This window comes from Fukomys damarensis, unplaced genomic scaffold (assembly GCF_012274545.1).
Source record: "Fukomys damarensis isolate Sample0158 unplaced genomic scaffold, DMR_v1.0_HiC HiC_scaffold_20, whole genome shotgun sequence".
Taxonomy (NCBI): Eukaryota; Metazoa; Chordata; class Mammalia; order Rodentia; family Bathyergidae; genus Fukomys; species Fukomys damarensis.
The window spans coordinates 25866821-25887262 of NW_022900932.1; the positions used below are offsets into that span (position 1 = coordinate 25866821).

The 20442-nt window shown below is 36.2% G+C and overlaps 1 protein-coding gene across 1 annotated transcript in view; it reads right to left on the reverse strand.

Annotated features, from left to right (window-relative positions):
• Reep3 (receptor accessory protein 3) overlaps window positions 1-19121 on the reverse strand; it is a 92114-nt gene extending 72993 nt beyond the window's left edge. The window contains exon 1 of the mRNA XM_033766565.1: window positions 19051-19121. Within this exon, the coding sequence (XP_033622456.1) occupies window positions 19051-19106 (56 nt within the window). The 5' untranslated portion in view covers window positions 19107-19121. The remainder of the gene's footprint in view (window positions 1-19050) is intronic.
• Between the last annotated feature and the right edge of the window lie 1321 nt (window positions 19122-20442).

Sequence of the window (20442 nt, forward strand, 5' to 3'; positions counted from 1 at the left end):
AAAAACAAAACAAAATATTACTGTGGCTAGAAAGGCATAACTGAAGTTCTTATAACACAATGTAATATACAAATAAACTTTAATATGATGCCAGAAAATGAAAGAGTGACAAAAGAAATTGACCAAGTAATAAATATTCAATCTGAAGGTTCTATGATTTTCTTTTATGACCTTTTAAAAATTCAATGGCCATTTGGAATAGTCAATTATGAAACAGAAGCATTTTTCCAGTGGGTCAAGTATAATCATTTAAATATATGTACCAGTAATTTAGATTCTCAATTTGATTACCAATAATGAATTTTATCATAATTTATTAAACCATAAAGTTGTAAAAGAAGTAACTTTAGTCTCAGTGTTAACTTACATGTAAAAAATGAGCATGTTTCTCAATGTTACATTTATTTGGATTAATGATCATTTTCCTCATTTATGACTCATCATTATTTTGTGTAAAGAATCTACTCTTGCTTACAACATTTTGCTTTTACAGTAATTTTTTTTCGTGGTACTGGAGATCAAACCCAGGGCACTCTACCACTGAGCTACTCACCTCCCTTTGGATATTCTAAGTTATCCAGGCTAGCCTTGAACTTGTGAGCCTCCTGCCTCAGTTTCATCAACTGCTGGGATCACAAGCATGTGCCCCTGAGTCCACATATAATAATTTTCACAGAAAGTTTATGGCTAAACATTTACCTTTTCTTTACTTTCTTTTTTCATTAATTTCTATGACAACACAGTGAACTATATTTTATTTTGTTTGTTTTTGTTTTTTTGGTACTGGGGATCAAACTCAGGACCTGGTGTTTGTGAGGCTGGCTGGTGGCTCCACAGAGCTAAATCCCTGGCCCAAGAACAGACTAATTTCTCATGAATATATTCTCTCTTCCACCAAATATTTAAACCTTTTAAGATATTTTCCCTGAAATTTATTTATTTTTTTGGTTTTTTTGAGACAGGGTCTCACTATGTAGTTCAGACTGACATGGAACTATGTAGCCCAGGCTGGTCTCGAACTCACAGCAATCCTCCTGCCTCAGCCTCCTGAGTGCTGGGATTATAGGTCTGTGCCACCTCACCTGGCCCGAGATTTATTCTTAACAATCAAAACAACCTTCTTAGTAAGTTAAAATTTAGCTACTTTTAGTAATATGAGTCACAATCATCTAAGAATTGACAAATTATCTGTTTTTCTATTTCTTAAAATCAGTTTTTATTCTTATCAAAATAAACAATTTAGGGTCAGGGATGTAGCTCAGTGGTGCCGCACCTGCCTGGCAACTGCAAGGTCCTGAGTTCCATCCCAAACAAACAAACAAACAAAACTGAATCATATTGTTAGAATTTGAGTTATTTTTTTGGAGGATAAAAAAGGAAAAAACAGAAAAAGTATTATGTGAAAATAGGATGCAAATTTTATTAAATGTTAAGACTTTAGATTTACTACTATGAGGAAAAAGGTGAATGTCCCAGAATTCTTCTGATGTTTGAAATGGCTTTGAAAATATTTAGAAAAATAGTCCTGGGGCTGGCAGTATAGCTCAGTGGTAGACTAGCATGCACAAAGCCCTGGTTTCAACCCTTAGCACTGGGGGAAGGGCGAGTGGAGAATTCAAGCCACACAAGCTTACTATGTATCATTACAGAAAGAGTAAAGAAAGCCAAGTTCCCTCTTCACGTAGAACAGAACTCTGAGGTATAATCGAATGCTTATTCTTTGGGGCTGGTTTGTTACAAAGCACTAGATAAATGAAAGCAGCAAGAAACTCCAGGTAGAGGTAGTGGCAGTGAGGACACTTCTGAGGACAGGGAAATAAGGGAGGAATTGATACCACCTGGAAATGGCCTAACAAATGCTGGGGACACAAAAAAGCACTGAGGAAGGTGGTGGCAACTTGGCCCATCAATAGCCAGAGTAAGGCAGGGCCGTAGGTCAGGACTGATTTTCTTTGTGGCATCTTGCACCTTGAATGTGCCCAGAGACACAGTAAAGGGTTGAGGCTTTTTCTAAGTGGTTAAGGTTTTTAATCTATTAGGGTCAAACTGTAAAAGTTGCTTTACTTAAGGTCCATATGTTCCCACCGGGGTGCTAAGATATAATACAAAATAAAATGTAAAACATCAGAAGCCAGTTTCTCTTCATTCCATTTTTTTATGATTCTAATAACATTCTTTCAAAAGGGTTTCAATTTGAAATGCTCATTAGTGCCTAGTTGTCATTAAACAAAGTTTTAAAGGAACAAGGAGAGATAGATAATATATTTCTCTGTAGGCCACAGGAGTACAAAGGATAGGCATGTAGAATATTTCATTTGTGCCTTTCAACAACTCTTGTGAGCTAAAGAAGAGAATTATTCAATTTTAGAGATGCAATGGAGTCACACAACTGCTAACAAATAGTGATGTCACTTGTATTGACTCTAACTAGGAAAGTAAATTAAGATAATGACATGAGGTTGCAGTTTTCTGAAATTCTAAATTCTGTAAACTACAAATAATATGACAAAAATACTGATAAGTGTTGACTTATGTGCAAAAACTGGAATAATGGGAGCCATCAAAATCTTTATAATTCCATAAAAATAATTTCAAAGTTGGCCATATAAAAGTGGGATCTTCAACATAAGCCACTTTAAATAAAAACTCAATTCTGCTTAAATGTAACAGACGATCAGTAATAATGAAAAAGTACATAAAATTGTACTTAAACAGTAGAAATGTCAGGCTTCAATGTAATCCTTTGATTTAAAGGAAAAGACAATGAAAGGGCTGTGTTTTAAACTCTAAATAGCGCCTTGTGTTTTCCTTTAAATCAAAGGATTACACTGAACCCTTCTCTCCAGATTTTTATTAATTTTATTTTTTAACAGAGATGCATAGGTGTTAGATTTATAGTTTCAGTCTTAATACTGTGGATACTTTCAGAGGTGTGAAATGATTCTGATGAATCACCTAAAAAATAAATAGAATGATCCAGAGAGAAATTTTACAATGGTCCTTTCAAGGCAGCATAAATGTATATTGCTATAAATGTGTTATGCTATGCTGCTACTTCACAAATATGGTACTTTGCTGTTTGCTACACTTTGTTCTCATGCTAGATGGTAACATGAAATACAGTTTCAAGTTGAATTTCATGAAGTACTGTAGAGAATGTGATAATAAAATCTACACATTCCATTTAATACGTTTCCTTGCTTCTAATATTTGTGTAATTCAATCTAAAAAGACCAATCAAGTTTGTCTGGACGTCTTTTTTGTTTTTTTTTTGGTGGTGGTGGTGCTGGGGAAATTAAACCCTATGTGTATTAAGGAATGGAAAGATTACTTTTATATTTTTTCAATAATAGAGATTGAATGCAAGGCCTTTTACATGCTAGGTAAGTACTCTACCACTGAGCAATATCCTCAGGCCTTTATTATTACTATTATTTTATTTTTGAGGAAGGGCCTTACTATATAGCCCAGGCTGGCTTTGAACTCTGCATTCTCCTTCCTCAGCCTCTCTAGTAGCCGGGATTACAGCTGTGCATCATAGTACTTGATTTCAAGATTACTTTTCTATAGACTACTTATGTTGCTTCTTTGTAAGCTTCAGGTATTTTTTAGGTACTCAATTTTCTTTGTTTTAATATCATCAAATCACTGAGAGCCAAACCAAAGATACTCTAGTCATTTTTTCATTATTTTATTTTATTTTTTAAAATTTACATCGAATTTATTGGTACATTCTAGGTATACAGTACAGTTAACATTCATTACTGGGATCTTGTACCTTTACCTGACAGGTCTTGGTTCTCATTTTTTCCCCTTGTCCCCCCCCTCCCTTCTCCCCCTCCTCCCCTCCCCACCTACAAACACTTTAATTCCATTTTTACATTTTCTCATATTTTTTTCCCTTTCCTTTATTCCCCTTCCCCTAACCTTCTCACTGTCCTTTTCTTCCTATTTCACATTGCTAATTATCCCATTAGGATCTTGAGAATGATGCGGTTTTTCTATAAAATGGAATACTACTCAGCCATAAAGAAAGAGAAAGTAGATTCATTCATAGGTAAATGGATACACTTCATTCCTAAGTGAAATAAATAAGTCACACATGTGTAAATACTGAATAGTTTCTCTGGTGTGAAAATCTAAAATTTTTTCATTATTTTAAAATGGTAACAATTTTTGGCAGCTCAATTCTATGACAGTTTTCCAATACTATTTCTCAAAGAAATCATCACCAGGTTTTCTGTCTCATATCTTCTAGTGCAACGTTTTTCAAACCTGACTTCACATTTCAATCACCTGAGAAGCTTCTAAAAACAATGGCTGGGTGTGGTGGCGCATGTCTGTGATCCCAGCACTTGGGAGGCTTAGGCAGGAGGATTGCCATAAATTCAAGGCCAGCCTGGGCTACATAGCGATACCCTGTTTTGAAAAACTAAACTAAAACAAACCAAACCAAAAAACATAATACAAGAATGCCCAGGCTCCAGCCCAGATAAATCATCAGAATATTTAGGATGGGTCTGGGAAATTTTTCTTGGTACCAGGGATCAAACTCAGGTCCTTGAGCTTGTGAGGCAGGTGGCGGAACCACTGAGTTAAAAATCTCCGGCCCTGGGAAAACAAGTTTTGAAAAGCTTCTACACAGTAGAGTACTGTGTGGGATCTAATTATTTATAGTGTGTGTGTGTGTGTGTGTGTGTGTGTGTGTGTGTGTGTATTTTTTTTTTTTTTAAATGGGGGTCTCTTTATGCTGCCGAGGCTGGTCCTGGGATTGCAGGCTCAAGTGATCTTCTCTCCTCAGCCTTCTAAGTAGCTAGGACTTCAGGCATGTGTTTACTATGCCTAGCATGCCTAGAATTCTACTTCCAAATGAAGAACCAGAAGCATCTCTGTAAAAACAGACACTCTCATCATGTGTTTGGTAATATTGAAATAATTTTGAGGTGTTTTTTTTTTACAAGAGCTTAAAGTTACATTCTACCCATTGTATTTCTTAAATGACAGCATTAAAGTCTTGAAATCTGTAAAACTGCTTTTCTGGCTCAAAGCTGTAAATTTAAATTTTATAAAATACATTTTTTAAAAGGTGAGTAAACTTGGAAAGTCTTCTCTGTTCATCAGGATGTTCTAGCATGCTCCGATAAACCTATAGTAAAACAACGATACAGTGAGGTATAGAAGGGGTCCAGTTTTCCGGACCCATTTGTAGGCCTATTTCTTCATGACTGAAAAAGTGTTAAAGCAAGGGTGGCAATCTGTTGGTATTTCCAAGAGATTGCTAGGGTACAAGGATATAAGTAACTTTTAAAAATTAAATCTAATTAAATTAATTTGCTTTGCATTCTTGAACTATAAATCTTTACGGACAGATCTGCAAATCTACTAGCTAACATGTTCCTGAGAGGCTGTGATGATCTGAATGTTGTTTACTCGTCAAGTGAGCACAGCACGTGGAATGACAAGGGAGCAAGGGGACAGCCTGGCAGGCCAAGTAAAGCCTGGCCATCAGTTAGTGGTAGATGTCTTAGGCAGATCACCTTCACAGCAATGCTGACCACCTAGAAAATACATAACTGTCCATTTAGTATTTTCCACTTTCTTCTTCTTATATAAATGATGTTCAGTGTGCATAAGGAATAAGACACAATAGTATTAAATATTAATATTAGATGTTATCTCCCACTGACAGGTTCGGAGTCACCCCAGATTCACGGCTAATGCCACCTCCTTTCTAATCCTGGGGAACTGCTCTAAAATAGACAAAGTATTATTTTTGTAGTGCTGGGGAATCAAACCCAATTCCTTACAAATACAAGGCAAATGCTCTGCCAATGAGCTCCATCCTCAGCCCCAGATAAATTACTCTTTGATAGGCATTAGGGAGTTTCAAGCAATGCAACATTTCTGATTAGCTGAACAATCAAAAAAGACCAGCAATATCAAGAAAGCAAAGCAGAGGGCTGAAGATGCAGCTCAGTACTATATTGTTTGCCTAGCATGTGCAAAGCCCTGAGTTCAATCTCCACCAACAAAACAGTCACCACCACAACAATGCCACAGAAAACAGAGCAAAAGAAAAGGAGTATTTTAATATCCACGCTTTCTCTTAGCGTCTGTCTTAATCTGGAAAGAGCTACAGTGAAGGCATATTACACATTTTTAAGACTGCGTTACTTTTCATAGCAATATCCCACATAACAAATGAATGAGAAAACTGCTATCTGAAGATAAGTGGGGGAAAAAAGAAAGTATCTGAGTAGCTAGGTACGTATCTACATTGGCTTTCCTTGGATAAAGAAGTTGGACATTCTTCTTCGGACTCATACCAGCTTCGAGAAAAAGGACAAGAGACACCTCTGCCTGGCGATTTCACAGAGGTTCTGGCCTTCTGTTCACAGGCTCATCACGACAGGTGCAGCCTCTTCCCTGCCTCCATCTGTGGCCTGGCTCAGCACTAAAACTGGCCTCTCCACTAGCAAGAAGCATATGGTCTTGGACAAGATCAGCATCTCTTTTCCACTGGTATCTGCTCCCTCCCTGATTGTCTCAGCTTGTCTGTTTGGTTGCTGTAGATACCTTGGTCCTGACTCACTGCAAGTGTTAAACATGTTTTTAATGTAGTAGTTGATATAAAGAATATATGGCACATACTTCAAAGTTATGAAGCATAATAAAATGTATCCCGTGAATCTGTCATCCAACTTTAGAATAAAACTAGTATGACTGTTCTAGATCCTTTTTCAGACCCTAATTATCTGTGCTTATCACTCTTCTCTGAAAAAAGATTTGTTTTACATACTTCAATTTTTGTGTGTGTGTGTGTGTGGTACTGGGGATTGAACTCAGGACCTTGTGCTTGCAAGGAAGGCAAGAAACCATTGAACCAAATCCCTGGCTCTGTTATATATACTTTATACAGTATATTGTTTAGTTTTATTCCCATTCCGGAGCCCTTAAGATGGTACTGTGTAATATGCAACCAGATCTGGCTTACTAAAAAAAAATTACTATAATTTTCCTAACATTCATCCATGTGGATGCTTGTAAGTGGTAGTTCATTCAGCTTTATTGCCTTATAATATTCTATTATGTAAATATACCAACATTTAGTCAGTCCCCTGCTCAAATAAAATACTATTTTTGCTTTAAGAACATTTGTACAGGGGGTGGGGGGTGTAGCTCAGTGGCACCACGCCTGCTCGGCAAGTGCAAGGTCCTGAGTTCAATCCCCCGTACGGCGGGAAAAAAGAAAAAGATATCCTTGCAAATGTATTTTGGTACATGTGCCAAATTTCTTTTTTGGTATGTAGCTAAATATGGAATTTCTGGGTTACAGGGTATGTGAATGATTAACACTGCATAAGTTAGGGCCAAATTGTTTTCCAAAGCAGTTACAGCATTTTACTCTCCTATTGAATCCAGTTGCTCTACACACTGTTGCCAACACTTATTTTCAGACTTCCTAATTTTTATAATCTAGTAGGCATAAGAAGGAATTTCAATATGGTCTTAAATTACATTTTCTTGAAAACTAATGAGCTTTGCCTGTCTTTTTATGTCTACTTGCTGATGCCTTCCTCTCCTAAGAGGTGACAGTTCATTTGTCCATTTTTCTAAGGTTGACTTTTTGGTTATTGATTTTAAAGAAATATATATCTATATATTTTTTTTCTTCTTTTTTTTTGGTACCACGGATTGATCTCAGGACCTTGTGCTTGCAAGGCAGGCGATGGCACCACTGACCTAAACCCCCAGCCCTACATTTTATGTCTCTTATATATTGTTATACAAATTTGAAAACTATCTGCATTTTTTACTATAATTGGGCCAGGATTCCACTGCCACCTCTTTCTCTGTCCCAAGTTAGATAAGAACTGAGAAAACAGCATTGTCTTTATAACTAGTTTAAAATTTCTATATCAATAATCAGATATTTTCTACACAGATTGCCAGAGATAAAATGGAAATAGAATATAAAGTAACTCTTGAAAAGGTAGTGATACAAAGCACACAGAAATTATTATATATAAATCAGATCAGACTAAAGCTGACTTGAAATATAAAAAGGGCTGGAATAATGTAATTATAATACAAAAAGGCAGTTTAGCATGTTCGTTAAAGTTTGGGGCCCAAGCTACCCTCTGTTAGGTCTGCTACTTAGTAGCTATGTAATCATATTGAACAAGTTATTCCACAACTCTAAGGTGTTTTCTCATTGGTAAAATGGAGATAACAGCAGTACCTGTATCATTAGGGTTGTTGTGTGATATAAACAAACTACTTTAAAGTGCTCAGAACAATGCTTGATGCAGAATGAGTATCAGATACATATTAGGCTATAAAAAAACAAATTTATCAATTATTTCCTCTATGATTTGATGAGGATCTGAAAAATCCTTCCTGCATTATGATTTTCTACCTTTCTTAAAATTTAAGTGTTTTGTTTTCACACTTAGATATTCCACTTTCGATTTGTTTTCAGTTGTTACAACAGTATCTTAAAATATCTGCACTTTCCCATTGGTTTTGTTTGCTTTTTTGAAACAGATTCTTGCTTAAGTTGTCCCCTGTTGGTATTGTATTCTTGAGCAAATCATGATTAGCATTAGCCTCCAAAGTAGCTGGGACTACAGCCACTGTACCGAGCTAATTTCCCCAATGATTTTGAATTCTATCTTTGTCATACCAGATTTCCACAGGTGTGTGGGTTAGCTTTTGGGTTCTTTACTGTGTTGTTAGTTCTAGGGTGATCCACAGCAAGAACACTACTGTCTTAATTACCTCAACATTATAATAAACATTAATATGTAATAGGGCAAATCATTGCCTATTCTTCACGGCTGTCTTACTGATTCCTGGAATCTGCTCTTCCCCATTAACTTCAAGTAATTAGCTGAGGTTTTGCTAGGTTGGATCTTGAATGTCCTCCAAAGACCCAGGCTTGGTACCTGGCCTGTTGTACTATGGGGAGGTAGTGGAAGTCTTTAGGAGATGGGGCCTAATGGAAGAAAGTCATTGGGGGAAGTTCATGAGGGAACAGGGGACCCAGGATCCTCCTCTCCCCTCCCCTTCGTGCTTTGTGGTTGTTATGACTTGCAGACCTCCTCTGCCACATCCTCCTGTCATGATGCACTGTGCCTCCATGAGTCCAGGACAACAGGACCAAGTGACTATGGACTATGTATGACTTTAAAAACTTTAAGCCAAAATAAGCCTTTCCCCCTTAAAAATTAATTTCTCTCAGGTATTCTGTCACACTGACAGAAAGTTAACTAAGACAGGTTGCGTGAAAACAATAAAAATCTTGTCTGAATTCCACTGAATTTGTAAGTTTGGGAAGAACTGAGAATCACCAATGAATACTGATACATTAATATGGACTATACATTTATTCAGACATGTTATTATATTTCAATCATGTTTTATAATTCACTCTGCAATTCTTCCCTAACTGACCTCACCAGTGTTTGAGTTTGTAATGTTGATGTTCATTGTCACTTGTGATACATTTGAACTCCTTCTACCATCTTTTCTTCCATGTCTTCACCACCCCACAATTAAAACCCTTTATGCTGACCTTCTATATCCCCCTGTAGCATCTTTCTTTTCTATTAGTTTGGGAGCTATAGCCCTTAAAATTATGAAGACCTTAGTGGCCACTTAGTAAGCTCTTAAAATCATTTCTCTGCACATGACAGAAAGTATATACCACTCTCATCTTTACTGCGGGTAAAGGGAAAAAGGAAAACTAGGGAAAAAAAAAAAAAGGCGAGGAAAGGAAAAAACAGAGGAAGAGAGACCACGATGGCATACGTTGAAGTGGGGAAGCAGAACTAGAATCCTTGAAAGAAAAATCAGAGTGCTTTCCTTTCTCTTCTTTTACTTTTCTCTGACATTGAAGAAACAAGGCCTCTTTTATTGTAATCATTACTCTTAAAATGGCTTACTACTTGTATTTTTTTTCTGATCTTAGTTTTAGCTGAGTTACTTTTTTGTTTGTTTGTTTGTTTTTGAGACAGGGTCTCACTACATAGTTGAGACTGACCTGGAACTCACTATGTAGCCCAGGCTGGCCTGGAACTCACAGTGATCCTCCTGCCTCAGCCTCCCAAGTGCAGGGATTACAGGTGTGTGCCACCATGCCCAGCTTAGGTGAGTTATCTTAGTTAAAATGATGTAAGAATTTATGGTGGTAATGATATAATTGACAATGTGAAATAAGAAGAAGAGGGCTAAAAGTGTAGGGAAAGTGGGAATGGTAGGGGAAAGATAATAAGGGAAAAGAAAAAAATATGAGAAAATGAAAAAAATGGAAATAAAGTGTTTGTAAATGGGGAGGAGGGGATGAAGGGAGGGCAGGGATGAGGGGAAAAAATGAGAACCAAGACCTGTCATGTTAAGGTACAAGATCCCAATGATGAATGTAACTGTACTGCATACCCAAAATGTACCAATAAACTCAATGAGAGAGAGCGAGAGAGAGAAAAAAAAAAGAATTTATGGGACTGGGGAACTCCTCCATGAAATAAAAAGTCACCAGCAAAAAATCTAAGGTCTTTGAGTATAGATTTACCAGAAGACAGTACATTTTATTTATATCTTAGTATTTGCATTAGATTTACCGCACAAAATAAGGACATATGACTTAAAATTTCTATCCATAATAAAGCATAAACTCTGTAGAAAAAAAGTTTATTTCTAATTTGAATTTCTGTCATTTTTACATGGCAAGGAAAGAACCAGATAGCTTTACAGAACACCTTTATACAAAACTTTCGGTCCATACAATTTAACACTTTAATATTGTCACATTAAAATTTATATACTTTCACGGCCCTTGTATATAGATCTAGAGGTACACCTTTAAAAAATACTTTGCTACCCATTAACGATCTATTGAACATCATAAAATCATTCTCATCATTTCTATTTGTAAAGACATTTTATATATACAGGGTGAAAACGGAATAATGCTACATTTCAGAAAAATTAGAAAAAAATTCCCTAAGGTTGATGAAAATTAATAATATGAAACTACAATGAAATAAATATCAAATGAACCTGTAATTTGTTCAATACTAGTGAGATTGGTCAGTGTCCTCATAGGAACATAGTACGTAGTAAAGAAATGATTACAGCAAAATAAAATCCATGAGGCAAATACCACCAGATTTGTTCTTTGAATTCTTATATCTACACTTTCTCTACATTTAAGAATGACTATTGCTCATCTCTGTGGGTTTCCCTAAGGTAGAACAACAGAGTCAGTTTTTTCTACTTTAAAATTTCAGTAAAAGTGCATCCCAAATTTTGTAAGCATTAAAGATTAGTGACTAAAATTTTAATGATGAAAAAGTATCACATTAGCAAAGGTTCAGTATACAATTTATCATATCTCTCTATATATGGTATTGTGAATGCCAAACAATGCTGTTTAGTAATCACTGCTGATATTTACAAAGTATTTGCTAGGGGCCGGGGATTTAGCTCAGCGGTTTGGTGGCCTGCCTTGCAAGCGCAAGGACCCGAGTTCAATCGCCAGTACAAACAAACAAACAAAAAAACAAGTATTTGCTCAATGCACAAGGATTGATGAAAATATATGGTATTTTAAAAATTGTTACAGTATAAGGCACATTGTCATTAATCTCTCTCAAAATACTCACCCCCCCAAACACATTTATCCCATTGTTCTGCCACTTTCTGAAGTAGCTCTAGTTCTCTTTAGTGAGTGTCTTTCTAAGGTGTGATAAAAACCACAATGAATGTTGTGGGGCCAGTGACAGTCAATGGAAAGGCAGCCTAGTAAAAATATTACAAGTGTGTCCTCATCCACCTTATTCACCGGATCTGGGAACCATGGAACTGATGGCTCTTCCCCACAATGAAAGGAAATATTTTTAATTGATTCAGGTCACTGAGGCAGCCACCACAGCACAACCCAGGATACTTTGGAGAGAAGACTTTCAAAACTGCTTCAACAAGTGGCAAGAACAATACAATGAGTGTGCTTAAAGAGAGGGAGTTTTCTGAAGGAAAAAGAGCAATGTGTCTTTACTGTAATAATTTTTAAAAATATAAGTGCTCATTGTAGTTTCCAGTCACATCTTGCATTCTTTTTTTGGTACTGGAAATTGAACTCAGGACCTTGTGCTTGCGAGGCAGGTAATGGCACCACTGAGCTAAATCCCTGGCCCTTGTATTCATTTACTTAAACATAATTTTATTAAATACAAAATAGGGCCTGGGATTTAGCTCAGTGGTTCTGCCACCTGCCTTGCAAGTGCAAGGTCCTGAGTTTGATTCCTGGTACCAAAAAAAAAAAAAAAAAATTACTAAATACAAAATACAACTTTTCACAATAATTTACCTACGAGTCTCCATAGGAAGCATACAAACAGCACAGTGAAGATCCTCCACTAAGATTCTACCCTGTCTTCATGCATCCAGTCTTGGAGAACATGCTGCTTTCGTAAGGTTGTCAGTCTTATGGTAAACTAGAAATCTTAGAAAGTTTGTCTTTCTATATTAAATATCAGTTTTCCTGTAATATCCACCTACTGGCCCTAGCTTTGCACTTCACAATGATAGAAAAGGCAGTATCCTTTTTCTATATGATGATTCTTAAATCATACTGAGACAGCTATTTTGCTAGATTCCCCCCACCCTTTGTAATACAATCCCTAAAACTGTTCCTTTACATGTTTGTTTTCCTCTTGGTAAGCAGAAGAGAATGTTTTGTTGTGAGGCCCCACCCCCAAACCATGTTGGGGTAGTGGTAACCCCCACTACCTCTGAATGTGACCTTATTTGGAGAAAAAGGTTTGTATAGAAATAATTGAGTTAAAATGAAGTAGAGCGGGTCCTAATCCAGTATGAATGTAGACATAAACACATGCACAAAGGGAGGACACAGCAGATGCAGAGAGAAATCAGAGCATTCTGTAAGCCACAGGCAGCCAGGAAATCACCAGAAAGCTTGGAGACCAGAGACCTGCACTGACAGGTTCTCCCGCACAGCCCTCAGAAGGAGCAACCTTATTCTCACCTTGATTTCAGACTTCTGGACTGAACTGTGAGACAATAAATTATTAATGTTTTAGTGGCTTTAATATTTTGATTTATCAGTCCCAGCAAAAGAAAACTAACTCATTTCCTAGAAATGTGACACCATGAAAGCAAAATGAAATTTTCCAATGCAGAATGCTTCATTTAATTTCTATGTGAGGTAATTCTTTCCTAAAATGAACATACAATTACTTGAAAATACTAATGGTTCCAGTATTAACATATATGAGTACTTCCTGAATTTATATTCTAAATTACTCATCAATATAGGCCTAATTTACTTAGATTTTTCCTATGGATTTCACTTTCATAATTTCCTTGCTAGCTTTGCTTTTGCAGAGTTAATGACATTGTTAATAGTAAGGAAAGCAAAACCTGGTAAATGTTGGCTTTATATTCTAACACATATTTAATTTTCAAGCTAGGGTTTGATCGCAGGGCCTTGAGCATGCTAGGCAAGTGCTCTACCACTGACCTACACCCCAGGCCTAATTCTAATATCTAACATCTCCTAGGACAAGGAAAATGTTTAGCTGTTACAATAGGGGTGTGTGTGTGTGTGTGTGTGTGTGTGTGTGTGTGTGTGTGTGAGTGAGTGTGTGTGATGTAGACCTCTAGTGCGTAGAGGGCAGGGATGCTTATATACATTAACAATGCAAAAGACATCTCATTTCCCCATAACAAGGAATTATCCAGTCCAAAATATCAATAGTGTTGAGGGTTAAGGAACCAATAAAATTTAAGAAAAACTTTGAAAATCATTATGAATGTCTAATATTTTAATATTAGTTGGTCTGTTCATTATTTAATCACTAACCACTATTCAATAATTCCATCCCAACTGCTACTGTTTTCTCTGTTCATATTATAATAATAACTATAACACCTTCCCTTATTTTCAGTTATTGTGGCATTTGTAAATATAGCAATATTACTGAAACTATAAATACACTTCAGTAATTTGGATATTTATGCATAAATCCTTAATGGCCAGTTAGATTTGAAAACAAAGAAGATTTATAACAGAAGAATTTTCACCTTTAATTTACGGAGGGTAGTTTAGTGCAGATGCATGATCGATGACATAGATACAAACTCATATTCTGCAAAAAATCAGCAACATTTTCTCCATAATCTAAAGAATATTACAGATATTTACTCATTTATGTCACTATTCATAATATACCATTTATTTGAATGGTTTAGTCTATACTAAAAGTAGAGAATATAAAAATCTCCACCCTAAAAGGATTCAAAAAGTACTAGAAGAAATACTGTTATTATAGCAGTTGTAACAAAAAATGGACAAAAGCAAATTGTTTCTAAAATAAAGGGTCATCTTGTTGGAAGTTCTGCCCTCTGCAGTAAAAATAAGACCCAATAATTTAGGATGTTTTCTTATCTTACTGAAGAAAGAGAGAAAACATGACTTCTTGTAGGGCATTCCCAACACTAGTCTTTATGATATCAAACTTTCAATTTTCTTGAAAACATAACCATTCCTATATACCTTATTTCTCATTATCTAACAACAATTCAAATGATTCCTATTCTTAGGTATGATGCATGAACATTTAAGCTATTCTTAAGCATCAGAAAAAAAATGGCTAAGATAAAATTTACCTTAACCTAATGAAAATATACTTTAGCTATCATTGAGATTTTATAAACCAATAAAAATATTTAAAGCACATGGAAGAAATATCAATTATATTTGTAAGGATTTAAAAATTACTTGTGGGGATAGGAGTGTAACTTGATGGCATAGTACATGGATTCAATCCTAATAGCCCTCCCCCAAATAAAATAAAATTTTAATTAAAAGTGTTATTTTCCATTAATCCTAACATAATCTTAATAAACACACATATAAACAAACATCATATTCTCTTGCTTTAACACACTAAAGATGAATATAAGAATGACATTCATTTCCAGGCATACTATTTAATTGTCTTTCATTTTTTAAGGTATACAATTCTACTTCCACTATCTACCCTCAAAACAATCTTAGCTAGTATGTCAAGGTTTAGAGGTTGTGTTTTCAGCAATGGCCCAAATGCAGAATCTTCCCTTTGCTCTGAAATATATGTCTTTTTGGTGGGGTTATTGGGGATCGAACTTGGGTCCTTGTGCTTACAAGGCAGGTGGCAGAACCACGATCTAAATCCCTGGCCCTCTGCAATATATGTCTTGAAAGAGCTTGAAAAAGCTTTTTATTCATTGCTGAGATCCTTCTAGGCTCTTTCTAAACAACTCATTCACTATCGCTTTCTTAAGAAAAGTATTTTACCAGGCTTTGGAGGAGGGCAAAAAATATATCCATGATATCATATTATCAATATGTCTGTAATTTATAGTTCACATTCATTATTTTCATTGTTTTACTGCAGAAAACAAATATTTTTCTGTGTGTAATGAGAAAAGAACTGCCCTTGTGGAGGTAACTTTCTAGTTGGAGAATAGAGATAACACAGGTAAAATTAGTAAAGTTTACAGTATGCTTCTAAGTACCAGATGCTGCAGAGAACATAGCAGGGAATGCAAACAGAGGAGAGTGCTGGCTGGGGTCAGGGAAGGTCTCACAGATAAAGCAATACCTGAAGGAGGGGAGGGTATAAACCAACAGGGAATCTGTAGGAAAGGCACTAATGAGGGCCTGGCAATATGCCCAGGGTGTCAGGCAAGATGCAAACCAGAGGAGCTCAGAGATTACTGTGACTGGAATAAGACAGCAGAGCAGAGGGCAGGTGAAGATGAAGTTTGAGAGGTGGCGTCCAGGTCACACCCCATTTGCAGTCCACAGGAAGGACTTTGCTTTACTGAATGAGGGAGGAAGTCACCTGAGGATTCCGAACAGACAGAAACATGATTTGACTTGGACTGCAACAGGATCATGTTGGCTGCTCTTTTAAGAAAAACTTTAAAGGGGCTGGGATTTAGCTCAGTGGCACCGTGCCTGCCTCACAACAGCAAGATCCTGAGTTGATCCCTAATACTAAAAAACAAACAAACAAACAAAAAACCCCAAACACAAAATTTAAGGGGATAAACATAGAAGTAGGATACTATGCTACTGTAATAACATATTTGACATATGATATTGCTTGGGTTGTAACTGTGAAAACTTTCAAAATTTATTTTGAAAGTAGAGTCCACTGTTGAGTTTGAATGTTGCAATATTCAGTGCTGGCAATTAGATAAAGAGAATAATCAAGGATGAAATGATTCCAAGATTTTGGCCTGAACTGCAAGAAGGTCAGAGTCATTAGTGGTGGTGGGAAGGCTGCTGAAGGAGCCAGGCTGGGACGGAAATTCAGGAGCTCCAGTTATGGATATTCTAAATTTAAGATGATTTTCAGATGTTTCTAAATGGAGGGAAGAAGACAGCTGAAAATATGACCACAGAATTCAGCAAAGAGGTCTAGGTGGAGATATAAATTAACAGGGGCTCTTTAAGAAACTAGGGAATGAGAACGAATATTTATGGTGCCTGAGAAGGGAGTGGCCTGTAAGTTGTGAAGAAAAAAAATAGCAAAACTTCTTACAAACCAACTAAAGAAAGCCCTTCAAAGACAGAATGGGCAAGTCTATTAAAAGCTGCTTATAAATGAAGTGAGGACCAAACAGTTTAGCCAAATGGAGATTACTATTGATCCACAGAGAGTAATTTCAGTGGAATGGAAAGTAGCAAGATCCAAATAATACAGTATGGGATTGAGAGTGTTTAAATGGAGGGGAAGCAGAGACAGTGCATATAGATGTTTCTTTTGACGAATTTTTGCATGAAAGAGAAAAAGCAGTAAGATGAACAGTATAGTAAAATAATTTATTTGGCTGTTTTTTTTAAAGAGGTGAGAAATAACATATTGGTATGCTAACAAAAAGGATCCAGAGAGAAGGAAAACAGATGATCTGGAAAGATGGTAGAAGCTTGTGGAGTATAATTTTTAAGGTGCATAATTCAGCCTCCAAAGATATATTCATTAAATATAAATGAAGAGGATTGAGGTTTTTACTAATATTGAGGTCAAACAAAATGGAATTAAAAAGGAAGTTTCCAAATTGACCCAATTCTATATAAGAAGTTAACTGAAATCTTTTCTTTTTTTATTTATTTTTTGGTACTAGGGATCGAACTCGGGCCCTTGCACTTGCAAGGTAGGCGCTGGAACCACTGAGCTAAATCCCCAGCCCTTATATAAGAAGTTAATACAATATTTAGCAAATACGTGAATTAATTTTATACTTAGAAGTGATCAAGAAATTAATAAGGTGCCAGCATGGTTGTGCACACCTATAATCCCAGTTTGGGGAGGCTGAAGAAGGTGGATCGCACTGAGTTTGAGGCCAACATGGCTGGCTCTGAACTACAAAGTGAGACTCTGTCTCAAAAAAAGAAAAGTAAAACATGAACTGTTATTAAAACTATAAACTATACAATCAAAAATAAAATATCTAAAAAGTGAAATTAGAAAGATGAACTCAAATAAAAGGTTTATTCACTATGCAAGTAGATCAGACAAAAAAATTATCAATTAAGCAAGATATAAGTGAGCAAGAACATACAGATATAATTAATAAGTAAATATTATGACAGAAATTCAATCTTGCTAATAAGAAGGTGCAAAAGAAAAAAATGAGATGTTGTTAGGAAAATACTGTAGTTATGTTGTGATAAAGTTTTCATACATTGCTAGTGGCAATTTTTGACAATGAAATCCTTTTGGAAAACAACTTGGCAATTCATACCAAAAGTCATGAAAATATTTGTAGTTTTGAACTCAGAAATATTTTGTCCATTTATCCTATGGAAATACAAAGAAGTATATTCAAATTATGTACTTCGGAACATTATAATTTCATTGTAGCATTACTTATAATAATTAAATATTAGAAATAATTAAATGCAAAAATCATATTGGCTAGGAAAATTATGAATATGGGCTGATCAAATTAAAGATGGTAGAAAAGATTTCACCACAACATTCCAGCACTCTGGAGGCTGGGGCAAGAGAATCACTGCAAGTTCAAGGCCAGCTTGAACTACATAGTGAAACCAGGTCTCCCCTGGCGAAAAAAAAAAAAAAAAAAAAAAAAAGAGAGAGAGATTTCACAGCAACAAATATGCTTATAATGTATGAATAGTATAAAACTTTTACTATAACTCTGTCCCTAAACAGAGATTCAAAGGAAAAAATAAACAGTGAAAACAATATAAACATGCAACATATTGAGATTTTATTTTATTTTATTTTTGGTACTGGGGATTGAACTCAGGCCCTTGCACTTGCGAGAGAGGCAGCAGCACCACTGAGCTAAATCCTGAGCCCTATATTGGGACTTTACAGAAGCATAACAAGTAGCACCTATTAGATACTTAAGCCTGGGGGCCGGGGATTTAGCTCAGTGGTTCTGCCACCTGCCTCGCACGCACAAGAACCCAAGTTCGATCCCTGGTACCAAAATAAATAGATAAATACATAAAATAAATACTTAAGTCTGTGCCAAATGCTGGACTATGTACTTTATGTGAAAGAATGCATTTAATATTATGTGGATGGTCATGGTAAACAAATGGCAGAGGTGATATGTGAATTCAGGTAAAGTCTTTAGTCCTGATTTAATTACAATGCTCTATCATATGAATAATGAAAAATGAGGGGGAAAAATAGGACTTCTCTCAATTTGTGAGTCATGTTTCAAAAAGGGAGTTATGGGCATTGTATATGAATATGTCATTACATAATTTCAGAGTAGCAGCCATTAAAAATTGCTAACATGTCAATCTTGTCTATGAAATTAAAGCAAGCTGATTTTATTGTAATCATTTTAAGATGAGGCAATGGAAGCCTAGATAGATTCAGTAAGTTGTCCAAGACTACACAGCTGTTAACTGACATCTGAGTCTGATTCCAAAGGCAGTGCTCATGCTCCCAGTGGTTGTGCTCCAAAATCTGGACAAAACGCGCTCACACTTACCAGGAGCTCTGGTTATGGAGGTTCCTTGTGTCTCCCTCTTGCCAGCAGAAGTTCATGTTGACAGAACTGTCTGATCTTGCTCAGGGCAAGCTGCATGTTTCTCAGTGGGTTAAAATGCATGTAAGTAGATTTTATTTCCTGGTGTCTAGTGTCTGTATAGATCTTAGGCTTGCTTTTCATGGTCAGAGATGGAGCAACCAATGAGCAAAGGGGTTATGGATGCTCATGTTCCCCAACAAGTGTGCTCTCTAATGCGCTAACGATTCAAGGCCTCCTCAAATACATTCCTGATACTTGATGGACACATTTTTCCATGATCTGTTTTTTTCTTGCTTACATTTTTGCTCCCTTTTCTTTCAGACCTTAAATGCTGTAGGCTCTATCTACCCCTGTAGGTCTCTTCAGTTAGGACGCCTCCTAAGCGGTCTGTTTACAGTCTCTCCATTGCCAACTATTTTACATAACAGCTGATTACTTCCAAAGCAAAACTGTTGCTGCCTTCATCTATCCTTCCTTCCTTGAAATCTATCCCCAGCCTTCCTTTCCAGCTGTCTCTCCCTAGGTCCTTGTGTCCACTGTAACTAACATGAGATCTCCCTCCTCTGGGATACGGTTCATCGTGATCCTTTTATCAGAAGAAATCCTCCCCCTTTTCCTCTTTGGCTGTCTACATTACCTTCATTCTTTAAGGCTTCCTTCAAATGTAATCTCTCCTGCCTTCTTTGATGATTCTCCAACCAGATATAATCCCTTCCTTGTCTAACACTGGTTATTACACTGGGTGTTACTCCTAGGAGACTTGACATTCTGACCTGTAGGGCAGGCCTGAACTGTCAATTCCATTAAGATCAACCACGTTATTGATCTTTGTAGAATAGGCAGCACTAAAGAAGACATTCATATTCCTAGATCAAAAACAAAAACCTGCTTTGAGCAATGCAAACAAAGTCAAAGTGCTCAACAATTTTTTATTAGCAAAAGCAATCTAGATTTAAAAAAAGGTACAGCTTCATAATGGGGCACTTAATATTTTAGGCGCAGACACAAGAGTTGATAGATCTCCTAAATCAAGGAAGATATCTCAAGATGATCTACATGGAACAGTTAATGATGGACCCAGGAAAAAACTCAAACTATTTGAAGGCATCTGTCAGCATAATTTTATTTCTTGATTTTTTGGGGAGTTGTTCAGATAAACAAAGGAAGGCTTTAAAACTAATAATGTTTGCTTAAATGACAACTTTTGAATGAACCAATGCAACTCAAACTAAACAGGGCAACTAAGCAAAAAATCCATTTCCATACAAGAACAAAACTCATAAAGTTTAGTTCTTGTCTCTTGTGAAAAACACAAAATTTTAAAAATCCGGTCATGTTGTTCCTCCCCAAATT